General features: G+C 44.8%; 1 protein-coding gene across 4 annotated transcripts in view; it reads left to right on the plus strand.

Moving 5' to 3' along the window:
• The window catches only part of lrch2 (leucine-rich repeats and calponin homology (CH) domain containing 2), a 466,084-nt gene that overhangs the window by 429,619 nt on the left and 11,517 nt on the right, over positions 1–24,948 (plus strand). For 2 of the 4 annotated variants that reach the window (XM_061751691.1, XM_061751689.1), the window contains exons 2-12: positions 17,232–17,376; positions 17,521–17,647; positions 17,729–17,834; positions 18,686–18,822; positions 18,901–19,031; positions 19,142–19,229; positions 20,591–20,687; positions 20,824–20,921; positions 21,181–21,242; positions 22,350–22,454; positions 22,637–22,705. In XM_061751691.1, the coding sequence (XP_061607675.1) occupies positions 17,232–17,376; positions 17,521–17,647; positions 17,729–17,834; positions 18,686–18,822; positions 18,901–19,031; positions 19,142–19,229; positions 20,591–20,687; positions 20,824–20,921; positions 21,181–21,242; positions 22,350–22,454; positions 22,637–22,705 (1,165 nt within the window). The remainder of the gene's footprint in view (positions 1–17,231; positions 17,377–17,520; positions 17,648–17,728; positions 17,835–18,685; positions 18,823–18,900; positions 19,032–19,141; positions 19,230–20,590; positions 20,688–20,823; positions 20,922–21,180; positions 21,243–22,349; positions 22,455–22,636; positions 22,706–24,948) is intronic. The other 2 variants (XM_061751690.1, XM_061751693.1) reach the window with 2 other exon arrangements.

Consider the following 24,948-nt stretch of genomic DNA (forward strand, 5'->3'; position numbering starts at 1 on the left):
TTGTTTGTTCCCTTCATTTTTTTTTTATAGCCATGCTCTCGGCGAGCTGGTAGGCAGTCTGTAATTCTCGTTTCATGTTTTTGACGTATTTCAGATAGGACTTGGTGGATGTACCATCACTTGAGACTCCAAATGCCACATCTACTGGCAGTCTAGCTTCTCGACCGAACATGAGAAAATATGGCGAGTGGCCTGTTGACTCATTTAGCGTGCAGTTGTATGCATATACCACCTGACTGATGTATTTACTCCATTTACTTTTGTCCTGTGCATCAAGAGTACCGAGTATGTTGAGAAGAGTTCTATTGAAACGCTCAGGTTGCGGGTCACCCTGCGGGTGGTAGGGTGTGGTTCTAGACTTCTTTATACCAAGCATACTCAACAGTTCATGAATGAGGCAGCTCTCGAAATCTCTGCCTTGATCCGAGTGTACTTGCTTCGGTAGACCATATTGGACAAAATATTGTTCCCACAGGACCTTAGCAACTGTTGACGCCTTTTGATCCTTAGTCGCAAAAGCTTGAGCATAACGTGTGTAGTGATCTGTAACTACAAGCACATTACAAATATTTCTGGAGTCAGGCTCAATTGTCAAGAAATCCATACAGACAAGATCCATCGGCCCCTCACTGGTAAGATGTGACAACTCAGCAGCTCTCTTGGGCAGTGTTTTTCTCTGAATACACCTTGGACAATTTTGACAATACGTCTCAACCTGTGTTTTCATACGAGGCCAGTACAATCTGTCTCGCACCAACCCATAGGTTTTGTCAAACCCAAGGTGACCTGACTGGTCATGCAAAGACTGAAGAACAGTTTCTCTGAACTTCTGTGGGAGTAAGAGTTGTTGTCGAACTGGTTTGTTGGGAGGCTTACTGATTCGGTACAGTACAGAGTCCTTGACCTTTAACTTTTCCCACTCTTTTAACAACAATGACACATCCGGATGTTTTCGTTTGTTAGCCGCAAAGTTCTGCACAACAGCACACCACACTTCTCCGATGCATGGGTCTCCCTGCTGAGAATGTGAGATGTCAGCTAAAGATATTTGGGGCAGTGGCTGAGTGCTTACAGATAACACACTACAATAAGCTCTGGGTATAGCATGCTTGGATGAGCCCAGGAGATCCACAGCTCTGCAACGGTGAGGATGAGGTGTTCTAATTGACGACATGTGACAGACAGCTTGGACGCTGGTAGGAGACATGGACACTTCCTCTTCACCAGACACATCGCTGTCAGCATGAGGACGCCGTGACAATGCATCTGCATCAATGTTTTGTTTTCCAGAGCGATATTTCAGGCTGAAATCATATATTGATAGCTCCGCTAACCATCTATGTCCTGTTGCGTCCAACTTAGCAGTGGTTAAGACATATGTTAACGGGTTATTGTCTGTGTGAACCTCAAACTTGACTCCGTAGAGATAATCATGCAGCTTGGTAGTGACAGCCCATTTTAAAGTCAGAAATTCAAGTTTATGCGTGGGATAATTTTTTTCTGACGGAGAGAGGCTCCTACTTACAAATGCAACCGGGCGCAAACCTTCTCCTTGGTCCTGATAGAGAACATAAGCCAGATTTGGGTTTGCGATTGCTAGGACAGGTGATTCTGTAAGACTGACCTTTAATTTCTCAAAAGCTTTCTCACAGTCTTCATTCCACCTTGCCCCAAACGGCTCTGAGGGGTGGTACCACTCTGTTTTTGAGTTCTCTTTCTCTTTGTTGTTCTTTTCCATTTTAGTCTTTCCTCCTGGCCTTCCAGTCACAATGCAGCCCTGCAGTAGCTGATTGAGTGGATGACAGACTCTGGAAAAATCTTTCACAAACCGTCGGTAGTATCCGCAAAACCCAAGAAAAGAACGGAGAGCAGTGATGTTCTCTGGGCGTGGCCACGACTTCACAGCTTCGATCTTTGAAGGATCAGTAACAATGCCATTGCTAGAAACGACATGCCCAAGATAGGTTACAGAGGGACAGCAGAACTGACATTTATCCAAAGATAATTTAAGTCCCTCTTCCTTTAATCTGTCAAGCACTTTAAGAAGGCGCTGCTCATGTTCCTCCATTGTTCTCCCGAAAACAATGACATCATCAAGGTACACTAACACTTCCAGCAGATTCTTATCACCAACCGTCCTTTCCATGATACGCTGAAACGTGGCTGGTGCTCCGCAGATGCCTTGTGGCATTCTCTCAAATTGATAAAATCCTGCCGGACAGGTAAATGCCGTTTTTTCTTTGTCAGCATCACATAAAGGGATCTGATAGTAGCCACTTTGGAGATCAAGCACGCTGAACCACTCAGGCATGTCAGGGCATCCTCCACACGTGGGACTGTATACTGGTCAGGAATTGTTCTCCTATTTAATGTCCTGTAATCCACACACATACGTATGGTCCCATTTTTCTTGCGGACCACAACGATAGGTGACGCATAGGGGCTTCTAGACTCTGAAATTATTCCAGCTTCTTTCAAATCATTTAAATGTTTTCTCACATCCTCCAAATCCTTTGGAGGTAAGCGTCTAGAGGGTTCTCTGAATGGTTTGTCCTCCGTCACTCGAATGCTGTGTTGTGTGCTCTTTGCACAACCAACGTCAAACTCACTAGAGGAGAAAACCTCTTTCCTTTCCATCATTCTCTGACACAGCCTCTCCTTCCACTCAGGAGGCACAGGAGAATCTGCGAAGTTGAAAGACGAGGGGGATAGTTGAGATGTGAACGGCTTAGAGGACTTCTTTTCAGGGACTGCATTTATTACATCCACTCTGCAAATGAGCAATTTGCATACCATGTTTCAATGTCACAGAAGGATTTGATACATTTCTCAAAGTTACTGTGATACGACGACAATGAACAGCGCTTGCTTTATCAACAACAGGCATCACTAACAGTTCTTCAGGGAAGTAACCCTCCTCTGGGCGTTCTACAAGAACAGCCTGACCAGAAAACCCCCCCGCAAATTTTGGCACGCCAACCACTTTTGCAACGCCACCAGGAGACAGCACTAAGGGCTTCTCTCGAGTTTCAGTTTAGTTTCAGTTTATTTTTGAAAGGGGACAATTCAATTTCATAAAACACATGAAGTACACATGGTTAAAAAAGCCAGAATTAGCCAGAAGGCTAGTTTTCATCTGTAGTCCCCTGGCCATGATGTAAAAAAGCAGTAAAATACATCTACAAGACAATATAATACAGGATACATAATCAAACTATACTATTAAGAGAGAATAAAACCATAATTTTTTTGATCATAACAAAAAGACAACATAACATACTTGTCTTTTAGTGTTGGCAGCTATAGGTGTTAACTAGCCACATTTTCAGTTTTTTTGTGAAGGCCTTGTATGTTGTAAGCAGTTTAACCTCCTTAGGTACTGAGTTCCACTCACCAGCGCTCCTCACTGACCAGGCTGACTTACTGAAAGTGCTCCTGCGCAGAGGAATGAGACAGTCACCTCTGACAGAGCCTCGAGTGACACGCTCAGAGCTGTTTCTTTGGCTGATGAACTCAGCCAGAGGAGCTGGGGCCAAATCATGCAGTACTTGATTGAGTGAAACAGACTGTTCCTCTTTTTAGGTCAGCTGTGTCATCTGGGGTGCTCCGAAACTTCTCATAAGCCTCTCTTATTGCTGGGTGAACAGACATGTTATGTAAGAAATTATCTCCGTTTTGTGTCTTGCAGGAATGAAATAAGCTCCGAACTATGGAGGTGTTTGTGCCAACCACAATAGAAATCTCACCTTTCATGGCTGTGTCTGGACACACAAGCACAAGTGTTTCTATGGTCTTAGCTACACTCACTACATCTCCAGCAAACTCAAGTTTCAAACACATATAACCATCATATGGATATCGGTCTGCGCTGAGGCCCCAAATCTCCAAGCACTCAATAGGGGTCAAGGGCAGGTGTTTCAGATACTTGTCATAAAAGGAGCGGTACAGCAGGGTAACTTGGGACCCACTATCAAACAAAGCTTTGGCGTAGATGCCCTCAACTTGGACAGGAACAACAGAACTAGGTCCAATTAAACCCTCTGGCAAATCAGCCTTGCTTTCTTTTAGCGTATCACACTTTGTGGAACGTGTTCTCTCCAGAGCATCAGGCCGTTCCTTTACTGAGCTCCTGGGAAGTTTCCCATCAGCTGTTTTGCTTTCAGGAGACGCTTATTTACTTTTCGGAGATTCTCTGGGTTTTCACACTCCCGCTGAAAATGACCATCTTCACCACATTTGTAGCAAAAAACATCTGCACCATATTGAAATCTGGGAGTTCTCTCTTTCCCACTTGCATATTTTACAGCAGCTTTTTGAGTGTGGTTCTGGATTGCATGCTGTGATGGACTTTCTGATGTGGCGACAGAGACAGATAGCAGACGTGCAATATCACTTTTAAGCCCCTGAATTTCCTTCTTCAGACTCTCTATGGCATGGTCGGTCTCCACTCCAACAGCTACTGATGGTGCAGACTCTGGTTGTTTTGACACCACTGACGCCGTAGCACAACCTGCACACTTAACCGCAGATGAAGAAACAACAATCTTCACTCTTTCTCTTTCAAGAACCATCCCCTCTTCGTCTCTTACCTCACGAAGGAGCTCTGTGACGCTTGGAGCGGGCTTTAGCTTGTAAGTCATCCTTATACGAAGTGCAGCAAGATCATGAGTGAGAGCACCTCTAGCAATTTGCTCGATGCGTGTCCTGTTCATGTCAGTGACGTCGATCCCACCTTTCCGATGAACAGCGTGCAGCAGTTTGTCTAACCTGAGTAAGTATCCTGACAACTTCTCAGTTTCTTGCTGGAATGTGTTACGGAACTTTACCATGAGATCAGCTGCACTATCTGTGGTCCAAAAAGCTGTTTCTAGGGCCTTAAGATACTCATTGGCAGTGGCACTGGGGTTAGTGACTCTTAAATCCCGGACAATATCTGCTGCAGGCCCTTTGAGACTTTCAGCGATTCTCTGTTTCTTGACAACATCAGAACATTGCCACTCATCCAGCAGGTGGGTGGTCTGTTCCGCCCAAGAGTCATACTCCTCTTCTCCAGGTAGCGTTGGCTTTATGCCCGAGAAGAAGCGAAGTTTACGATAGCCTTGTTCGTCCATAGGCGGTGCTTGACATTTTTCCACAAGCAAAGAGATGGCATTGACAAGCTCAGGAACAGCGGGTGGGGCAGGCGTGGTCTTAAGCAAACCTGTCACATCATCTAAAGTCTTTCCTTCACTGGCTAAGAATGATACTAGCTTGGATTGGAAACCTCTTTTGTCACTAGTCACATGGAAAGTCTGAAAATCAGGGACACTTACTACCCACAAGTCTGACGGATCCCCAGCAACCAACTGTTCAGGTAAGTCAGTTTTAGTCATGTCATCTGTGGTCTCAACTAATAAAGACTGATTGTTGTTTGTGCGTGTTAGACACCGTCCTCTGATTTTAGTGCGACCAAAAATTTTAACTTCATCAAGTACCTTATAAATGTTCTCATCAGTAACATCAAGAGAAACCCCACTAACCACAATAGAATTCTTAACATCAATACCTTTGTCGTCACACCATTTGATTATTTGTTCGGACTCCATGTTTTGTTTTGAGTTTTTTTTTCTTTTCTCAAAACCAGTCACACAAAACACACTCAGTATTGTATTACAGTACTATTACAACCCCGGTCAACATTGACCGAATTTCTTCTTCTTTTTTTTTTATCTCTTTGCTCACAAATACACTAGTGAACAATAACAATCCCGGACGAGCCCCCACATGTAGCCCTCAAAGGCAGTACTCACAAAACCGTTGAACCCTCAGTTCACTGGGGAAAAGAAACCCAAACCGATTGTCGTAGGAACGCGCCCTCAAAACGCTTCAGTAGGCACAGCGACTGGATCCCGTAGCGTCGAAGCGGCAGCCCGGTGGCCTTGAGAAGGCAGGACCCGTGGCGTTGAGCAGGCAGGACCCGTGGCTTTGAAAGAGTAAATCTGTTCGCGTTGAAAACAGTCAAAAATCCGTTCGCGTTGAAAACAGTCAAAAATCCGTTCGCGTGGAAAAAAACAGGTCCAGACCCCCAAAAAAAACTCTCCTTTCCCCGCCGCATCTCCCGCTCTTCCTCCCCACGACCCACCTCCTTCCCCCAATCCCATTGGACGCACCACCCCTTCAATCAATCATTAAAACAAAAAAAACCCTGAAATGTTCACAGACCCATCGGAACGCAGGACACCCCAGTATCCATCCACACAAAGAACCAAACAAACTTTTAACTAGTTTTCACAACAGCAATTCAAACAAATACAGTTCAACACATTTTAGTCAGTACACTACATATATAATTCCGTTTTGGAGCTTGCGTGCGTTGAGAAAAATCCTTTCCGACGCTTGAGAGCGCTGCAATCCCGCCGCCTCACTCCTCCCGAGCGAAGCTCTCTCCTCCCTTAGCCGTATCTAATGTACTTCGTTAAGGGCGATGTATTTTGCCAGGGGAAGGTCCTTCGACCGGGCTTCTGGAGTTACCCAGTACTGCCGCCACGACAGGCACCGACCGCAGTACTGTTCTCTTAGCAAAACCGTTCGGGGTTTTGCTGACTGTCTTTTTCTTTTTCTCCAGTGCTTCGTTTCGCCACTCTCTTCAACGGCCGTCCTCCTCTCTTTCCCGCTCGCCTCTATCTCCTCCCCCCTCTCTTCTCGCGAGACATCTCTTCTCACCTCTCTAACCCATACTACACCCAACAATACACACCAATACCAATGGCTTAGCACAGGAAGAGAAGAACCTCATCTTTAGAATACTATATACCGTAATTAGTCAAACCAAAAATCCCCATCAGTATAAAGCTTCAGTTTAACACCAAAACATGACAAACACATTTTACGTCAAAATAAATGCACTTGTATTAAATATTATATAGAAGGGTGATAAAGGCGTTTATATTAACCCTTTAAGGTCTGCGAGATTTTAGTACCCCGAATTACCACCGGGCTACATTTAGATAAGTGTAGTCATAGAAATAACAAGCGAAAGTTAGTATAATAAGCCCTCTTTATATTGATGACATCTTGTATCTTTAAAAGGTTATTTCCTGGGTTAAATCCTTTGAGACTGATAGCAGTGCGAGAAGCAGCAATCAGTAGGATGTCTATTTTACACACACAATGCTGTGTCATTGGCAGAAGTAGCCAGACATCATCTGCATCTCCGGCACAAATGAATGGATTGATAATTTGGCATGGAGGCGCAGCAGAGTGGGGTCTTGCTGGGAGCGCCTCCCAGCCAGCAGGTGGACGAGAAAGCCCACTGTGGGCCACAGATGGCGTACAGTCTGGGTTGGAGGGGGAAAGGGGAATGGACACGCCTTCACTCCACCCCCTCCAATCTCCGGTGGTACTGAAAATCCCCAGTTGTGAGGCGTCTGGGGGGGAGGGTAGGATGGAGGGGTGTTTTCTCACATGCAGTTACAGCATCAAGCCTCAAGCATTTACTCTTAATGGAAGGTGCTTCCACCCTTTGACCGCTGCTTTGGTCTTCTGTAGGCGATAATTTGTGTTTCCTTTAACCCCTAAGGGCCGATTCTTACAGATTGACGAGTGTCTCGTGGTCTTATCACTTCTGCTTTCTGGTTTCATCTACATCAACTATGCACAGGGTTGAAATCTGAAATGGCCGCAACATTAGTACACCTGATCAATCAAATAATAGCTAATATAAGAGCAGTATAAAAATAAATTTGTTTTCATGGGTAACATTCACTTCTTAAAAATCACTTTTATAGACTGGCTTTTATGTCATGTCATCCTCCCCCACCCCGTCTTTTATTTTTACTACCTGACATCAGGCCTCCTGGCCTCAGTCCATGTTGTCGGATTCTTGTATTGCCTAGATTCCTCAGTCGCTTTTATATAATAAACCCTATGACAGTTGGTATTTTTGTTTGTTTGGTTTTTTATGCTGGTGATTGTGTGCCATTTTGTTTTATGTAAAGGACTTTGTAAACACATGCTTTTAACTGTACTATATTTAAATAAAGGCCATTTTTTCCAGACTGCTTGTACAAATTAGGGTCGCAGGTGAGCTGGAGTGTATCCCAGCGGCAAGAATCAAACGAAATCATTACTGTTTTTTGTAAAGGCAAACTTGATCTTGTATTGAATTGTGCAACTGTACCTAATGGTGTGACTTTGAATGTATGTACGGCTATAACATCTTGTACATTAAATCTGAATTTCCTGGTACGATATAGAAGAGGGCGGCACGGTGGACGACTGGTTAGAGCACCAGCCTCACAGTTCTGAGGACCAGTTCTGCGTGGGTTTTCTCCGGGCACTCCTGTTTCCTCCCACATCCCAAAAATATGCATTAATTGGAGACTCTAAATTGCCCATAGGTGTGAATGTGAGTGCGAATGGTTGTTTGTTTGTATGTGCCCTGCGATTGGCTGTCAACCAGTTCAGGATGTACCCCGCCTCCTGCCCGATGACAGCTGGGATAGGCTCCAGCACGCCCGCGACCCTAGTGAGGAGAAGCAGCTCAGAAAATGGATGGATGGATATAGAAGAGGAATAGTGTCTCTTCTCTGAACCCCATGTACATCAAGCCCAATAGTTAATTACCATATAATGGTAGCTATCAGAATCATCTTTATTTGCCAAGTATGTCCAAAAAACACACAAGGAATTTGTCTCCGGTAATTGGACCCGCTCTAGTACGACAACAGACTGTCAATTGACAGAGAACACTTTTGAGACATAAAGAAAAACATTGAGAAAACCAGTCACTGAGCAATAAAGGGTTGCTAGTTATCTGGTAATGCCGGTACATTATTATTATTATTTATTTATTTTTTTGACAATTGTGCAAAAAGATGCATAGTCCTCTAGCACTTAGAGCAGTTCGAATGACTAACATTGCAATAGTCCGGTGCAATGACCATTATGCAAAGGGCGCCGAAACTTCAAGCGAGTAGTACGATAGTCTGGTGTGCAAATGGAGCAGATGCTACTCTGGCATGAGTGGCCAGTATTGGTCAACAACAGATATGCAAATAGTGCAGCGTGGTGAGACTACTACAGTGAGTGCACGAGTAATATATAATTGGCCCCACAGAAATGTGACAACAAACTCAAGACAAAAAGAAAAGAAATTGCCAGCATGTTGCAATGGAATTGCAACATGCTGGCAGGTTAGGTGTTTAAGAAGTTGATTGCAAGAGGGAAGAAGCTGTTGGAATGTCTGCTAGTTCTAGTTTGCATTGATCGGTAGCGCCTACCTGAGGGAAGGAGCTGGAAGAGCTGGTGAAGGGGATGTGGAGGGTCTGAGAGGATTTTCCACGCTCTTGTCTTAGTTCTGGCAGCGTGCAAGTCCTCAAGGTTGGGTAGGGGGTTAAGACAATCCTTTCAGCAGTTTTGATTGTCCGTTGCAGTCAGAGTTTGTCCTTTTTTGTAGCAGCACCAAACCAGACTGTGATGGAAGAACACAGGACTGATTCGATGACCGCTGTGTAGAACTGCCTCAGCAGCTCCTGTGGCAGGCCGTGCTTTCTCAGAAACCGCAGGAAGTACATCCTCTGCTGGGCCTTTTTGAGGACGGAGTTGATCTTGATCGCCCACTTCAGGTCCTGAGAGACTGTAATTCCCAGGAACTTGAAGGTCTCGACGGTTGACACAAGGCAGCTGGACAGCGTGAGGGGCAGCTGTGGCGAAGGATGCCTCCTGTAGTCCACGATGATCTCTACAGTCTTAAGCGTGTTCATCTCCAGGTTGTGTCGGCCCCACCACAGCTCCAGCTGCTCCACTTCCTGTCGATATGCAGACTCGTCACCGTCCTTGATGAGGCTGATGACAATGGTGTCATCTGCAAACTTGAGGAGTTTGACAGCCGGGTGTGCTGAGGTGCAGTCGTTCGTGTAGAGAGAGAAGAGCAGCGGAGAAAGCTGGAGAAGCTTGGAGGAAAGGAGTTCAGGGATGATGGGGTTGAACGCTGAGCTGAAGTCCACGAACAGGATCCCCACGTAGGTCCATGCACTGTCGAGGTGTTCTAGGATGAATTGCAGTCCCATGTTGACTGCATCATCCGCAAACCTGTTTGCTCGGTAGGCAAACTTCAGGGCGTCCAGCAGGGGGCCTGTGACACTCTTGAGGTGGTCCAGCATGAGACGTTCAAAGGACTTCATGACCACAGATGTCATGGCAACAGGCCTGTAGTCATTTAGCCCCGAGATTGCAGGTTTCTTGGGGACTGGAATGATGGTGGAGCGTTTGAAACAGGATGGTACTTCGCACAATTCCAGAGATCTATAGATATAGAGAGCAATAAGAACTTGCATGCGTTGGGTTAGGGGATGGAGAGACAGTGATGATGACTTTTGCAATACGTTTATCTGTGGCTGTGCAGCTTCTCACGCTGGTTGCTAATGAACATGTCTACAAGAGATAATGCACAGGATGGGATCAGCTGAACACACATTCAGACACTCATTTGCACAATCAATAGGTGTCCAGACTAGGTAGGCATCACATATATCACTCTCCTATGTTCCCATGTGACCCATCTAGTTTAAAAAGACAATGCGTGTGTTTGTTGAGGGATAAAGAAAGAGGGAGAGCAATAGAGCAAGAGCTGCAGATATTGTGAACATACAAATATCTTTCAGTGATTCAAAAAGAATCTCAAATCTCTGGTTGATGGCGTCCGTGACGATTCTGATTAAATGTGTGTGTGTATTTCTAAAATGTATATTTATTAATGATGTCAAACGTATGATTTGAGCTGTTTCTTCAAGACGCTGTATCATTAGCATTTAGGATTTGGGATCACATTTGGAGCCTTGTGCACAGAGCTATGAGAATGGCAGTAGAATCATGTTATGTGATATATGTGAGAACATCCTTATTTTTAAACATTTTGAATGGTTGTATCATCTCACTGATATACAAAATTAACATATGATTGCTTTCCCAATGCAAAAAGTGTTGTTTTATTTTTAAATTTGGAGATAGATGCTTTTCATTGTTCATCAAGGATATTTGTGGATTTATAAATGATAAATACATTTTATTTTGTTGAAAACCTTTTAATGCTTTCAAACTCTGAAATATTTTACAAAATACACACCTCTTCTGTCTTTTCATAATATCTGCAACTGATATTTCACTGCCGCTCCTTGAGCCGTCACCTTGTCGTGGTGGAGGGGTTTGTGTGTCCCAGTGATCCTAGGAGCTAAGTTGTCTGGGGCTTTATGCCCCTGGCAGGGTCACCCATAACAAACAGGTCCTAGGTGAGGGACCAGACAAAGCACGGCTCAAAGACCCCAAATGATAACGACAAACAATGGACTTCGTTTTCCCTTGCCCGGACGCGGGTCACCGGGGCCCCCCACTGGAGCCAGGCCTGGTGGTGGGGCTCGAAGGCGAGCGCCTGGTGGCCGGGCCTGCACCCATGGGGCCCGGCCGGGCACAGCCCGAAAGGGTAACGTGGGTCCCCCTTCCCATGGGCTCACCACCTGTGGGAGGGGCCATAGGCGTCAGGTGCAGTGTGAGCTGGGCGGTGGCCGAAGGCGGGGACCTTGGCGATCCGATCCCCGGCTACAGAAGCTGGCTCTAGGGACGTGGAATGTCACCTCTCTGGCAGGAAAGGAGCCCGAGCTGGTGTGTGAGGTCGAGAAGTTCTGACTCGATATAGTCGGACTCGCCTCCACACACACCTTGGGCTCTGGTTCCAGTCCTCTCGAGAGGGGTTGGACTCTCTTCCACTCTGGAGTTGCCCATGGTGAGAGGCGCCGAGCAGGTGTGGGTATACTTATTGCCCCCGGCTCGGCGCCTGTACGTTGGGGTTCACCCCGGTGGACGATAGGGTAGCCTCCCTCCGCCTTCGGGTGGGGGGACGGGTCCTGACTGTTGTTTGTGCCTATGCACCAAACAGCAGTTCAGAGTAACCACCCTTTTTGGAGTCCTTGGAGTGGGTGCTGGAAAGTGCTCCCGCTGGGGACTCCATTGTTCTGTTGGGGGACTTCAATGCTCACGTGGGCAATGACAGTGAGACCTGGAAGGGCGTGATTGAGAGGAACGCCCCCCCCGATGAGAACCCGAGCGGTCTTCTGTTATTGGACTTCTGTGCTCGTCACGGATTGTCCATAACGAACACCATGTTCAAGCATAAGGGTGTCCACAGGTGCACTTGGCACCAGGACACCCTAGGTCGCAGTTCGATGATCGACTTTATGGTCGTGTCATCGGACTTGCGGCCGCATGTCTTGGACACTCGGGTGAAGAGAGGGGCAGAGCTGTCAACTGATCACCACCTGGTGGTGAGTTGGCTCCGATGGTGGGGGAAGATGCCGGTCCGACGTGGCAGGCCCAAACGTATTGTGAGGGTCTGCTGGGAACGTCTGGCAACTCCCACCTCCGACAGAACTTTGCTCATGCTCCGGGGGATGCGGGGGACATCGAGTCCGAGTGGACCATGTTCCGCGCCTCCATTGCTGAGGCGGCCGACCGGAGCTGTGGCCGTAAGGTGGTCGGTGCCTGTCGTGGCGGCAATCCCCGAACCCGTTGGTGGACACCAACGGTGAGGGATGCCGTCAAGCTGAAGAAGGAGTCCTATCGGGCCTTTTTGGCCTGTGGGACTCCTGAGGCAGCTGATGGGTACCGGCTGGCCAAGCGGCATGCAGCTCTGGTGGTCGCTGAAGCAAAAACCCGGGCATGGGAGGAGTTCGGTGAGGCCATGGAGAAAGACTTCCGGACGGCTTCGAGGAAATTCTGGTCCACCATCCGACGTCTCAGGAGAGGAAAGCAGTGCACCACCAACACTGTGTATAGTGGGGATGGGGCACTGCTGACCTCGACTCGGGACGTTGTGAGTCGGTGGGGAGAATACTTCGAAGACCTCCTCAATTCACCGACACGCCTTCCCATGAGGAAGCAGAGTGTGGGTTCTCTGAGGCAGGCTCTCCTATCTCTGGGTTTGAGGTCACCGAGGTAGTTCAAAAGCTCCTCGGTGGCAGGGCCCCGGGGGTGGATGAGATTCGCCCGGAGTTCCTAAAGGCTCTGGATGTTGTGGGGCTGTCCTGGTTGACACGCCTCTGCAACATCGCGTGGACATCGGGGACAGTGCCTCTGGATTGGCAGACTGAGGTGGTGGTCCCCCTTTTTAAGAAGGGGGACCGGAGGGTGTGTTCCAACTACAGGGGGATGACACTGCTCAGCCTCCCCGGTAAGGTCTATTCAGGGGTGCTGGAGAGGAGGGTCCGTCGGGAAGTCGAATCTCAGATTCAGGAGGAGCAGTGTGGTTTTCGTCCTGGCCGTGGAACAATGGACCAGCTCTAAACCCTCGGCAGGGTCCTTGAGGGTTCATGGGAGTTCGCCCAACCAGTCTACATGTTTTGTGGACTTGGAGAAGGCGTTCGACCGTGTCCCTCGGGGAGTCCTGTGGAGAGTGCTTCGGGAGTATGGGGTACCGAAACCCCTGATACGGGCTGTTCGGTCCCTGTACGACCGGAGTCAGAGTTTGGTCCGCATATCCGGCAGTAAGTCGGACTCGTTCCCGGTGAGGGTTGGACTCCGCCAAGGCTGCCCTTTGTCGCCGATTCTGTTCATAACTTTTATGGACAGAATTTCTAGGCGCAGCCGAGGCGTAAAGGGGGTCCGATTTGGTGGCCTCAGTATTACATCTTTACTTTTTCCTGATGATGTGGTTCTGTTGGCTTCATCAAGCCGTGAGCTCCAACTCTCACTTGCAGCCGAGTGTGAAGCGGCTGGGATGAAAATCAGCACCTCCAAATCTGAGACCATGGTCCTCAGTCAGAAAAGGGTGGTGTGCCCTCTCCAGGTCGGGGATGAGATCCTGCCCCAAGTGGAGGAGTTCAAGTATCTTGGGGTCTTGTTCATGAGTGAGGGAAGAATGGAACGGGAGATCGACAGGCGGATCGGTGCAGCGTCTGCAGTGATGCGAACTTTGTATCGGTCCGTTGTGGTAAAGAAAGAGCTAAGCCGAAAGGCGAAGCTCTCAATTTACCGGTCGATCTTTGTTCCTACCCTCACCTATGGTCATGAGCTGTGGGTCGTGACCGAAAGAACAATATCCCGGATTCAAGCTTCCAAAATGAGTTTCCTCCGCAGGGTGTCCGGGCTCTCCCTTAGAGATAGGGTGAGAAGCTCGGTCATCCGGGAGGATCTCAGAGTAGAGCCGCTGCTCCTCCGCATTGAGAGGAGCCAGATGAGGTGGCTGGGGCATCTGATTCGGATGCCTCCCGGACGCCTCCCTGGTGAGGTGTTCCAGGCATGTCCCAGCGGGAGGAGACCCCGGGGACGACCCAGGACACGCTGGAGAGACTACATCCTTCGGCTGGCCTGGGAACGCCTCGGGATCCCCCCAGAAGAGCTCGATGAAGTGGCTGGGGAGAGGGAAGTCTGGGCGTCCCTGCTGAAACTACTGCCCCCGCGACCTGACCCGGATAAGCGGTAGAAAATTGATGGATGGATGGATGATATTTCACTGAAGAGAATTATTATTTTTTCATTACTTTCTTTCTATCCATTCTTATAAATAACAGGCCATTACTTTAAGCCATTAATGCCCCTTCCGGTCAGATCGATAAAAGGAATACTGATATATTCCATTCAGTAAGACAAAGAAGGTTGTAATTTTAGACTAGTGTTCAATGATGACATGCTCCTCACGCACTAAGAAGTATCGATCTGCCCATCCTGTACTCAGTAGCACCAGAGACAATGTGCAGATCTACTTGTATGTTCTAAGTACACGTTACAGACCATGTGGACAAAAAAGTATTCCTTTTAATCAATTGTAGTGGAACCCCCTAAGTCAAACACAATCTGTTCCATGACAAAGTTTTTTTAATTTCAAAATATTTTTTTACAAGAAACGATGTGAATTCATTTATTTCAGGCTTGAACTCTTGCTGCCATAAAAGCTTTATTAACTACAAAATGTAAGTTTTAACTCACTGTCATACAAGTGTAAAAACAAGTTAACCATCAATCCATTTTCTATACAGCTTGTCCTTATTAGGGACGCTGGTGAGCTGAGCAGCAAACCATAATAGTGGAGTTGATCCTTCGGTGGTGTCAAACTAATTTTCATCACTACCGACATTGTAGTGATGTCTTCAGAGGGCCGACATTGTAGTCAGTCTTCAGAGGGCCGTTATGACTGTGAAACCATAAAAATGTATAATCACATCATCTTATTATTATGTACACACAGTTAACCCTGCATTTTGTTGTACTATGTAGTTATAAAAACTAATTTAATTTGAAATCAGAAGTCGTGGAAAATAGTGACAACGAAATATAAATCTTATTGTTCAATTTATGTTAAGGGATTTGGTGAAATAAATGCTTGTAATATGTAAAAAGTGAAGAAAAACTGCAATTTTTAGGGCTTCTGTGGCTCAGTTGTTGGTCATCCAGTGACCGAAGGTTAGAATCCCGGCAATGACTGTCTGTTGTCGAAGTGTCCCTGGGCAAGACAGTGGACCTAAAAATGTTCCCAATGGGGCTGGCAGCAACTGGCATGGCCGCAGCTGCCCATTGGTGTTTATGAATGTAAAATGCTTTGGGCACTGTGATGGTGTAGATAAAAGCGCTATGTAAGTTCACTCCATTTACCATTTTACTAATTTTGGTACAGAGTTTCTGACAAAAAGAAAACAAAAAATCCATTTGGCAAAAACATGAAGTTGACACTGTCACGTTAGGGGTTTGGTCGAAGGCGAGGAAGGTAAGGCAAAAACATGGAGGACCCAAGTGCAGGGAAGCAGGGAGGCAACGCAGTAGTGCAGGAGTATATAAAAAAATTATATTTAATTCCAAAAACAAGGGAAAACAAAGATCATGAAAAAGTCTAAATGCTAAATTAAGAGAGTCCAAAATCTAAACACAAAGTAACAAAGAAACACTTGAGTAAACCCAAAACAAGAAATAAGACATGACTGGTGAAATAACTGAGCAACAACTGGCGACTATGACATGCACAGACAGAGACAAAGACACCTGACAATGACATACTGCAAAGACGTGACAACGACAATGAACCGACAAGAATTGAAAGAAACCAGGGAACTAAATACAAACAGATGGACGAGACAACGAGGAACACCTGGACAAGACACGAGTGGCTGGAGAGAGCTGATTGGTCGACACAAGGTAGACGAGAACAGGTGGACACAACAACCAAATGAGCACACGACAAACATGGAAGACAGGAAAACATGGAAAAAAACTAAACACAACCCAAACCAAAACACAGACCATGACAGACACACTTTATTTGCTTTAGTGGGCCACCAAAAAACAAAACAAAATAAAAAGATAGCCCGTCAGATGTGACCCATCTGGCCTTGACTGTTTGACATGTCCTTTAGAAGAAGTCTTCCATGATGATGCTTTGAACTGTTCTAATAGTAATATTCATTCATTCATTCATCTTCTGTTCCGCTTATCCTCACTCGGGTCGCGGGCGTGGTGGAGCCTATTCCAGCTATCTTCGGGCGAGAGGCGGGATACACCCGAACTGGACGCCAGCAAATCGCAGAGCACATAAAAACAAACAACCATTCACACTCACATTCACACCAAAGGGCAATTTAGAATCTTCAATCAACCTACCATTTTTTGGGAACATGGGAGGAAACTGGAGTACCTGGAAAAAACCCACACAGGCACAGGGAGAACATGCAAAGTCCACGCAGGCGGGGCCGGGATTTGAACCCCGGACCTCAGAACTGTGAGGCGGATGTGCTAACCAGTCGTCCACCGTGCCGCTTAATAGTAATATTATTTTATCATATTTTTCCAGGAAAATTGGATTGAATTCCAAATGGCACCAGTTTAGGGGCATTTAACTTTAGATGTTCAACTGTCAGTCAAGGATTGGGCTGGTTCCTTTGTTCCAAATTAACCTTAATTTTTCAATTTACCAAAACATTTTGGACAATTTAATATTTCTAACTTTGTGGGAACAGTTTGAGGAAGGCCCTTTTCTGTTCCAGCACGACTGTCCCCCGGTGCACAAAGCAATTGGTGTCAAAGTTATATGAGAGCCCATTAAACACCATTGGGATGAACTGAGTCAACAATGGTGACGTCTTGTATTGACCATATTGTAGAGCGTCTTTCCAGCATAATGAAAGTCGTAATAGCCCCATAGGCTTCTAACATTTTTTAGGTGTCATGTTTTTGTCTACATAGTGTGTCTCATCAAGTTTTGTTTTTATTTGCAGATCTGTCAAAGAATCGTCTCTCTGAGGTTCCCCCAGAAGTTTGTCTGTTTGCCCCACTCGAGTCCCTCAACCTCTACCACAACTGCATCAAGTGCATCCCAGAAGCCATCATCAACCTGCAGATACTGACGAATCTTGACATCAGGTGATCATGCCACACTTCTGGCCCCTGGACTCATTATCCAGTCATACAATTGCGTGTTTTTTCCACTTTTACTGTGAAAAAGTAGAATGAAATATGTGTTATTTGCGCACCATTCTAATTGTATGTTATGTTATTTCTCTCAAGTCGAAATCTCATATCCGTTTTGCCCAAACACCTGTTCAACCTTCCGCTTAAAGTTCTCCTTGTGAGTAACAACAAGCTTGTGTCCATCCCTGAAGAGATCGGCAAAGCCAAAGAACTGATGGAGCTAGTAAGCAGCTTTACTCTCTCCATGCTTAAAAAGTGATGCATGTCAGGTTGTTGGATGATTTCACTCTTTCTCCCCCTGCAGGATGTGAGCTGTAATGAGATCCAGGTGCTGCCAGCCCAGGTCGGGCGTCTCCATGCCTTACGAGAACTCAACATTAGGAAGAATTGTCTGCAGATTCTTCCGGAAGGTCAGAGAGAAACCTTGACACTGACCTGACTATGTGTATGTGTTCTTTAAAGATGCTCACTGTGGGCAGTTTGCGTGCATGCACGCGCCTTCATTTTGCCTTCACAAGACAAATGATTACTTGGAAGTCAGCATTAAAAAAATCATGCACGTTTGGTTAATTGAAGAGTGTATTGCCTATAGGTGTGAATGTAAATGTGAGTGTGATTGGTTGAGGGATGGATAATTTAGAATTTCTGAGATAAATGAAATGAAAGATAAATGCTCTGTTTTGATTGCCCCTACTTGAAAGGTATTCATTTAACATTGTTTATTATTGTCTTAGTTGTGTAGACAGTATAGAACCGTACTGCATCACACTGAAAGGTGTTACTGTATTTATCCATCTGTTTTATATGCTTGCCGGTGAGAGGCACATATCGACAAACAACCATTTACTGGATACTGACATTCTCACGTATGGACAATTTAGAATCTTCAATTAATGTAACATGCATGTTTTTGGAATCTGATTGAAAACTGACAAAAGCAACGAGATTCGGATCCAGAATCTTTCGCCTGTGAGGCAGACATGCAATTCACCAGGTCACTAGTCCTTTCTAATACTCTAATATTTAGGTTACTTTATATACTGCAGCTACATGGTCAAATTATTAGATGTAGCTGAGTATAATGCAGTACTGCAAACTACAATCACAATATTAAACATATTGTTAAGTTAATACTTCTCTGAGCGTGTTAGTCAAAACTGAGTGTTTATCATCTTCCTAAAGGCAATTTTTTGGAAGAAGGTCTAGTGCACGCAGCAACAACAGCTCTTTCTGACATTTTTATGTCCTGTTTTGCTGACAGAGTTGGCTGATCTGCCTCTTATTCGACTTGACTTCTCCTGCAATAAGATCACAGAGATCCCAGCAGCCTACAGGAAACTCAGGCAACTGCAGCACATCATCCTCGATAACAATCCTATGCAGTCTCCTCCAGCACAGGTGAGTACAAAGCATCACCCAATCTCGTAAAACTTCTCCATCTAGTGGAAAAACGACGACATCTCGTACACGTTTCAGATTTGTCTCAAGGGAAAAGTGCACATTTTCAAGTACCTGAACATCCAAGCATGCAGGTCGGACAAAAAGCCAGACACACTGGACCTCCCCTCCCTCTGCAAACGCTGTCTTCCACAGCCCCTCACAGATAGGTATGCCTATACCAAAATACTGTTTTATCAACCGATTTTTGTCTTGTTGCAGTTCTCACAAGTTCAGATACCATACATACTCGCCCACCTTTTTTCTCATCTGTGTTCAGCATGGAAGATTTTTATCCCAGTAAGAACCACGGGCCTGACTCTGGAATTGGGAGTGACAATGGTGACAAGAGGCTGTCTACAACAGAGGTTAGACATTGAATATATTAATAAAGTGGAACCTCCAAAGTCAACACAATCCGGTCCATAACACTAGTTAGACTTGATCTAATTTCAAAACAAATTTCTCCATAGGAAATTTTGTACAATGAATGAATTAAATTCATGCTCAACCTCTTGCCATCATAAAACATTTATTAACTGCTCAGGTGACGTAGTAAAAATTCTGACTGTCACAAATGCCAAGAGAAGTTAACTGCTTTATAATGAAACTGACATAAAGTAAAACCACTGCCTGACCAACCCAATGGAGAGGGAACAGTAAGCTATAGAATGATACAGGCAGCCAATGACATTTTATAGCCATTGATGTGATGATGACTGATATTTAATTAATCATATTGCTCAGTAGTTTACTTGGCTGACTTCTGTGGGTTCAATTCCTACTAATTATGGTATGAATGGGAGTGTGAATAATTTAGACTTTTTTCCCCCCAAATTGATTATTAATATATTTTATTGATTTGTTAAAATTCATTTAGCTCATTAAGTTCATTGTTGATTGTGAATAATAAAAATACAAATATTAATAAAATAACCTGGCGGCACTGTGGACGACTGGTTAGAGCGTCTGCCTCACAGTTCTGAGGACCGGTGTTCAATCCCTGGCCCCGCCTGTGTGGAGTTTGCATGTTCTCCCCGTGCCTGTGTGGGTTTTCTCTGGACACTCCGGTTTCCTCCCACATCCCAAAAAAAACATGCATGGTAGGTTAATTGAAGTCTCTAAATTGCCCCTGGGTGTGAATGTGAGTGCGAATGGTTATTTGTTTATGTGTGCCCTGCGATTGGCTGGCAACCAGTTCAGGGTGTACCCCGCCTCCTGCCCGATGATAGTGGAATAGGCTGGATGGATGGAATAAAATAACCTATTACCCATATATGTATGTTGAACATGTTCTACCAATTTGTCAAATTAGTTGTGAACAATAAAATACAAAATAAACAATTTTACATATATTTTTATTGTTTTAAAGTGATTAAAAACACTTGTAAGTTAGTTAGATACAATTTAATTATAAACAATAAAATTAAAACATGAGAATGAATTATTAAAAACAAATACTTATGCAGTACATATGCATTTCTACTTTTTTTCTAACCCTTTTTTTTTCCCCAACCCATCTATGAATGACCTGATCAGTCTGTCCTTTTTAAAAATCCAATGTGCCCTCCTATGCACTAAAGCTTGCCCAACCCTGGACTAAGGGAACCTATCAAAGAACAAACTAATGAAGGCAAAATTGTGACACAAATGACTTTAAATCAATCTTTGTGTTTAAATATTATTAAAGAGCAAGCAGTCTTACAAACCATCTCTTTGCCTCACGCAGCCTTCAGATGACGACACCGTCAGCCTCCACTCTCAGGTGTCTGAGACAGCCCGCGCTGATGCCCTCTCAATCCTTTCCAAAATGGACTCTTGCAAAGGTTACCAACAATAAGTATCCCCTTACCCCGTTGAACGCAATAACTGAGATGAGGGGATTATTGAATGAAGTGCCGAGAAATATATACATAAGCGAGTGTTAATGTGATCATCGCGGATGCTTCCTCCCTCTATCAGATCAGGATCTGTATGACTTTATAGAACCCAACCCGGATGAGGATCCTGCTCTGTCAGAGTGTGATGGACAGCAGAATTGTCATGTGTCGTGTATAAAGGTAAGAAGCTGTCTGCACACTGAAACATGCTTGAACCCACAATTAATTTACTTATGTTTGTCTACCCCAGCTACCCCCAAGTGACTTTGGAAATGACTGATGGCAAAAATGAACATATGTAGTATTATTATAATACATAATAATATAATACAATAATATATATATATATATATATATTAGAATATATAGTATATAGTTATATAGTTATTATATGCAGTTAAATGTATAGTTATATAGTTCTTTCCACTGTGTATTTCAGGAACTGGAAAAGGTTCTGTCTCACCAAAGCAAAAACAAGGAGAGCTGGAAAGAGGAGTCAGGGTAAGAATTTTTAATAAACCTGTTTGGAATTTAAACACAAATGAAAATGTCCACTTTTGAACTTTCTGAAAAAACATCTCTGTTTTTACAACCAAGCTGTATTGAGTTGTTTTTACTACAGAAGGCTGTAAAATACAACATTTTAAGATATTTTCTTGGGCTTTGCGTAACTAACCAAACATTAATCCATTACTATTTCTGATATTTTCCAACCCTGTGTAACCGAATAAGGAAACCAAAATATTAGAAACATACAGTATATCAGTTTGTTGGCTGGTGACCAGTCCAAGGTGTACCCTTAATGAGGATGAGTTACAGAAAATATGGAGGGGATCTCAGTTTGATGCAGTGAAAATCTTACCATTATTAATTATTTATCATTATTGATACTACTCTTAATTGGATACTAGTAAATGTAACATTTGTACTTAATGTTGTGGCCTTTTTGTGCTGCATATGAGCTCAAACTGTATTACTGTATGTAATGGCCATATCTTTTAGAGCAGGTTTCCCAACATTTATTGAGCCAAGGCACATATCCTACATTAAAAAAAATCTCTCAGTGCACCACCAAACAAAAATGGCACAAAAAGTATGTATACTGAAATACTAATAATCTCATCTAAATTTACTTATAAATGTACTTAGTGGGAAATATGTTTTTATATGAACACCAAGTTATTATTCTGTTGTATAAATGATAACAGTTTGGATACACAGGTTACTTGTACTTTCTGCCATCTTGTGGAAGAGCATTTAATTGTTGTGCCTGTTATACATCGCTGGCATTGATTGATGACCAAAGACACATTATTGTCGTAAATAAAGAATAACTTTCAGACCAATTAGGTGAAGTTGGATAATTTTCCATGGCACATATAATGATCTCTGACGGCACAGTATTTGGTAATCAATGGGTGAGAAACATAAAAATAAGAGAAACAAAGAGAGAAAAAAAAAAATAAAAAAGCAAGAGGAATGCAATAGGAGTTATGTTGATGATGATGATGACTGTGGTGGCGAATAGGTTTCTGCATGTAAAGCTTTAATGAGCCTAAATTGGAATGGTACATCATACTCAAAATCTCTATCCTGGCTGCGTTGCAGCTCCGACAAGGAGCAGGTATTGGAGGAGGAAGATGATGAACTAAAGGAGGTGCTGGATCTGAGGAAGATTGCCGTGCAGCTTTTGCAGCAGGAGCAGCAGAACAGGTATGTGGCTCCTCCCTGGCTTCTTGTCATCCATAGCAAAAACACATTTTCATGCCTGTCCTCTCTCCCCTCTGCTAAGCATTAACAATCTTACTGGCTTCACTTCACTTCACTTCAAAATGCCCTTCATCTTCTGTTTCTCCTCCTCCTTCTGTGGTGCTGGTGTGATCTATTGCTTCTAGACGACGGTCCTTAATTTGCAGAGCGGAAAGTCTCATCCATCGACGCAGAGTGACTGGTCGAGCTCACAGGTAGACAAAGAGGCTTTCTTTACAACCATTTACCAATATGCACATATGTCAATATGTTTACATGCACTAGAAAACCAAGCTGACTTCAGTGTTCCCCTGCATATTCGTGATTTGCAGAATTTTCTTTTGAAAGCTATCCTCTCATTGGCCGAAATGACTCTCAGTTTATCCCGATTTTCATGCAAGCGCAAGGCTCGCTGCGCGTTTGCTAATTTGGGAGACCGGTCTGCGACTAGCTGGGCTTTCGATGTGTCATTGGACATGTGCCTGGCGGAGTGACAATTTGGTGGCAGAAAGTCGATATAAATTTACATCTGCTCAGACCTTGTCTAAATACTGGCACAAGGTACTGCTGGTCCAACACGATTTTGGTGGATTTGATAGGGGCACATGTTGACAGGTACTGAGCTCAAAAAACATTTAAAGTCACCAGCAGTTATCACCAGCTCATTCTGTGTAGCCGCTCACATTGTCTGTTACCACACCGGACAGAGGTGACAATGCGCCACTCACACACGGATCGCTCCGATTACGCATCGTCCTCTTTCACACAGAGATGTCTCCATGCGAGACTGAGAGTGTGCCACATTTAAAGGGAATGAGAGGAGCCGCTTTGTTTGGCGGCGACTGAAGTCAGCGGTAAACATTCCCATAGTAGCTCAGCCTGCCCACCCGCAGATCCCTCGGACAGCGCTCATCCACAAAATTACCAACACTGGTCTAAACTGGGACAGTAAATGACCAAGATGGCGCCGACAAGTGTGGTCGCCTCGGTTACGCGCTCTCTAGTATTGTTTTTGTTTTTGTGTTTTTCGTTCGTCTTTGGAGACATTACACGACTCACTTACATAAGTGGAGACTTTCTAACCATCAAGGAGGCTACTCCGGACTTTCTTTCACCAACCTTCGCAAATCCGCTCAGTTTTTTCAGAATCAGATTCACAATCATCTTTATTTGCCAAGTATGTCCAAAAAAACACAAGGAATTTGTCTCCGGTAGTTGGAGCCGCTCTAGTACGACAACAGACAATCAATTGACAGAGAACACTTTTGAGACATAAAGACATTGACAAAAAACAGTCAATGAGCAATAAAGGGTTAATAGTTATCTGGTAATGCCGGTACATTTATTTATTTATTTTTTGACAATTGTGCAAAAGATGCAGAGTCCTCTAGCACTTAGAGCAGTTCGAATGACTAATATTGCAATAGTCCGGTGAAATGACCATTGTGCAAAGGGCGCCGAGACTTCAAGGAGTGTATGCAGTTTAAAGTGACGAGTAGCGCGATAATCTGGGACAATGTTGATTGTGCAAATGTTGCAGATACTCCTCAATCAGTGTGCAAATGGAGCAGATGCTACTCTGGCATTAGTGGCCCGAGTTACTCACCGCAGCGGCCTCCGCGGTTTTCGGCGCATGGAGGCGACACCACAGAGGGAAGCGAGCCGGCATACAGGTGAAACTCCGCAAGAGAGGATACAGATTGGCGTTCCCGTCGATCCACCTCGCGAATGTACGCTCCCTACCCAACAAAATGGACGAGCTTCATCTTCTGTTAAAGACCAGTAAAGACTTCGGACGTTCCGCCGCCATGTGTTTTACGGAGACCTGGCTTTGCGACGCTGTACCCGACGGCGCCGTCATGCTTCCGGGTTTTCATCTACACTGAGCAGATCGTATCACGGAGTTATCGTGCTGACTAAAGAAATTAACATTGCAAAGAGGAACTATGCAGCAAAGTTGGAAAAACAGTTTAGCGCTAACGACTCTAAATCAGTCTGGCATGCATTCCAATCGCTGACTAATTACAAGCCACGATCACCCCAAGCTGAGAACAATAGCACACTAGCCGACGACTTGAATACCTTCTACCGACCACAATAACACCTCTGACTTCTGCGTTTACCATCCACGAACAGGATGTGAGACGCATCTTCAAACAACAAAATATTAACAAAGCGGCAGGCCCAGACCATGTGTCCCCATCCTGCCTCAAAGTCTGCGCGGACCAGCTCGCGCCAGTCTTCACTCAGATCTTCAATAGATCTCTGGAACTGTGCGAAGTGCCATCCTGTTTCAAACGCTCCACCATCATTCCAGTCCCCAAGAAATCTGCAATCTCGGGTCTAAATGACTACAGGCCTGTCGCCTTGACATCTGTGGTCATGAAGTCCTTTGAACGTCTCGTGCTGGACCACCTCAAGAGCGTCACAGGTCCCCTGCTGGACCCCCTGCAGTTTG

This window comes from Phyllopteryx taeniolatus, chromosome 17 (assembly GCF_024500385.1).
Source record: "Phyllopteryx taeniolatus isolate TA_2022b chromosome 17, UOR_Ptae_1.2, whole genome shotgun sequence".
Lineage (NCBI taxonomy): Eukaryota > Metazoa > Chordata > Actinopteri > Syngnathiformes > Syngnathidae > Phyllopteryx > Phyllopteryx taeniolatus.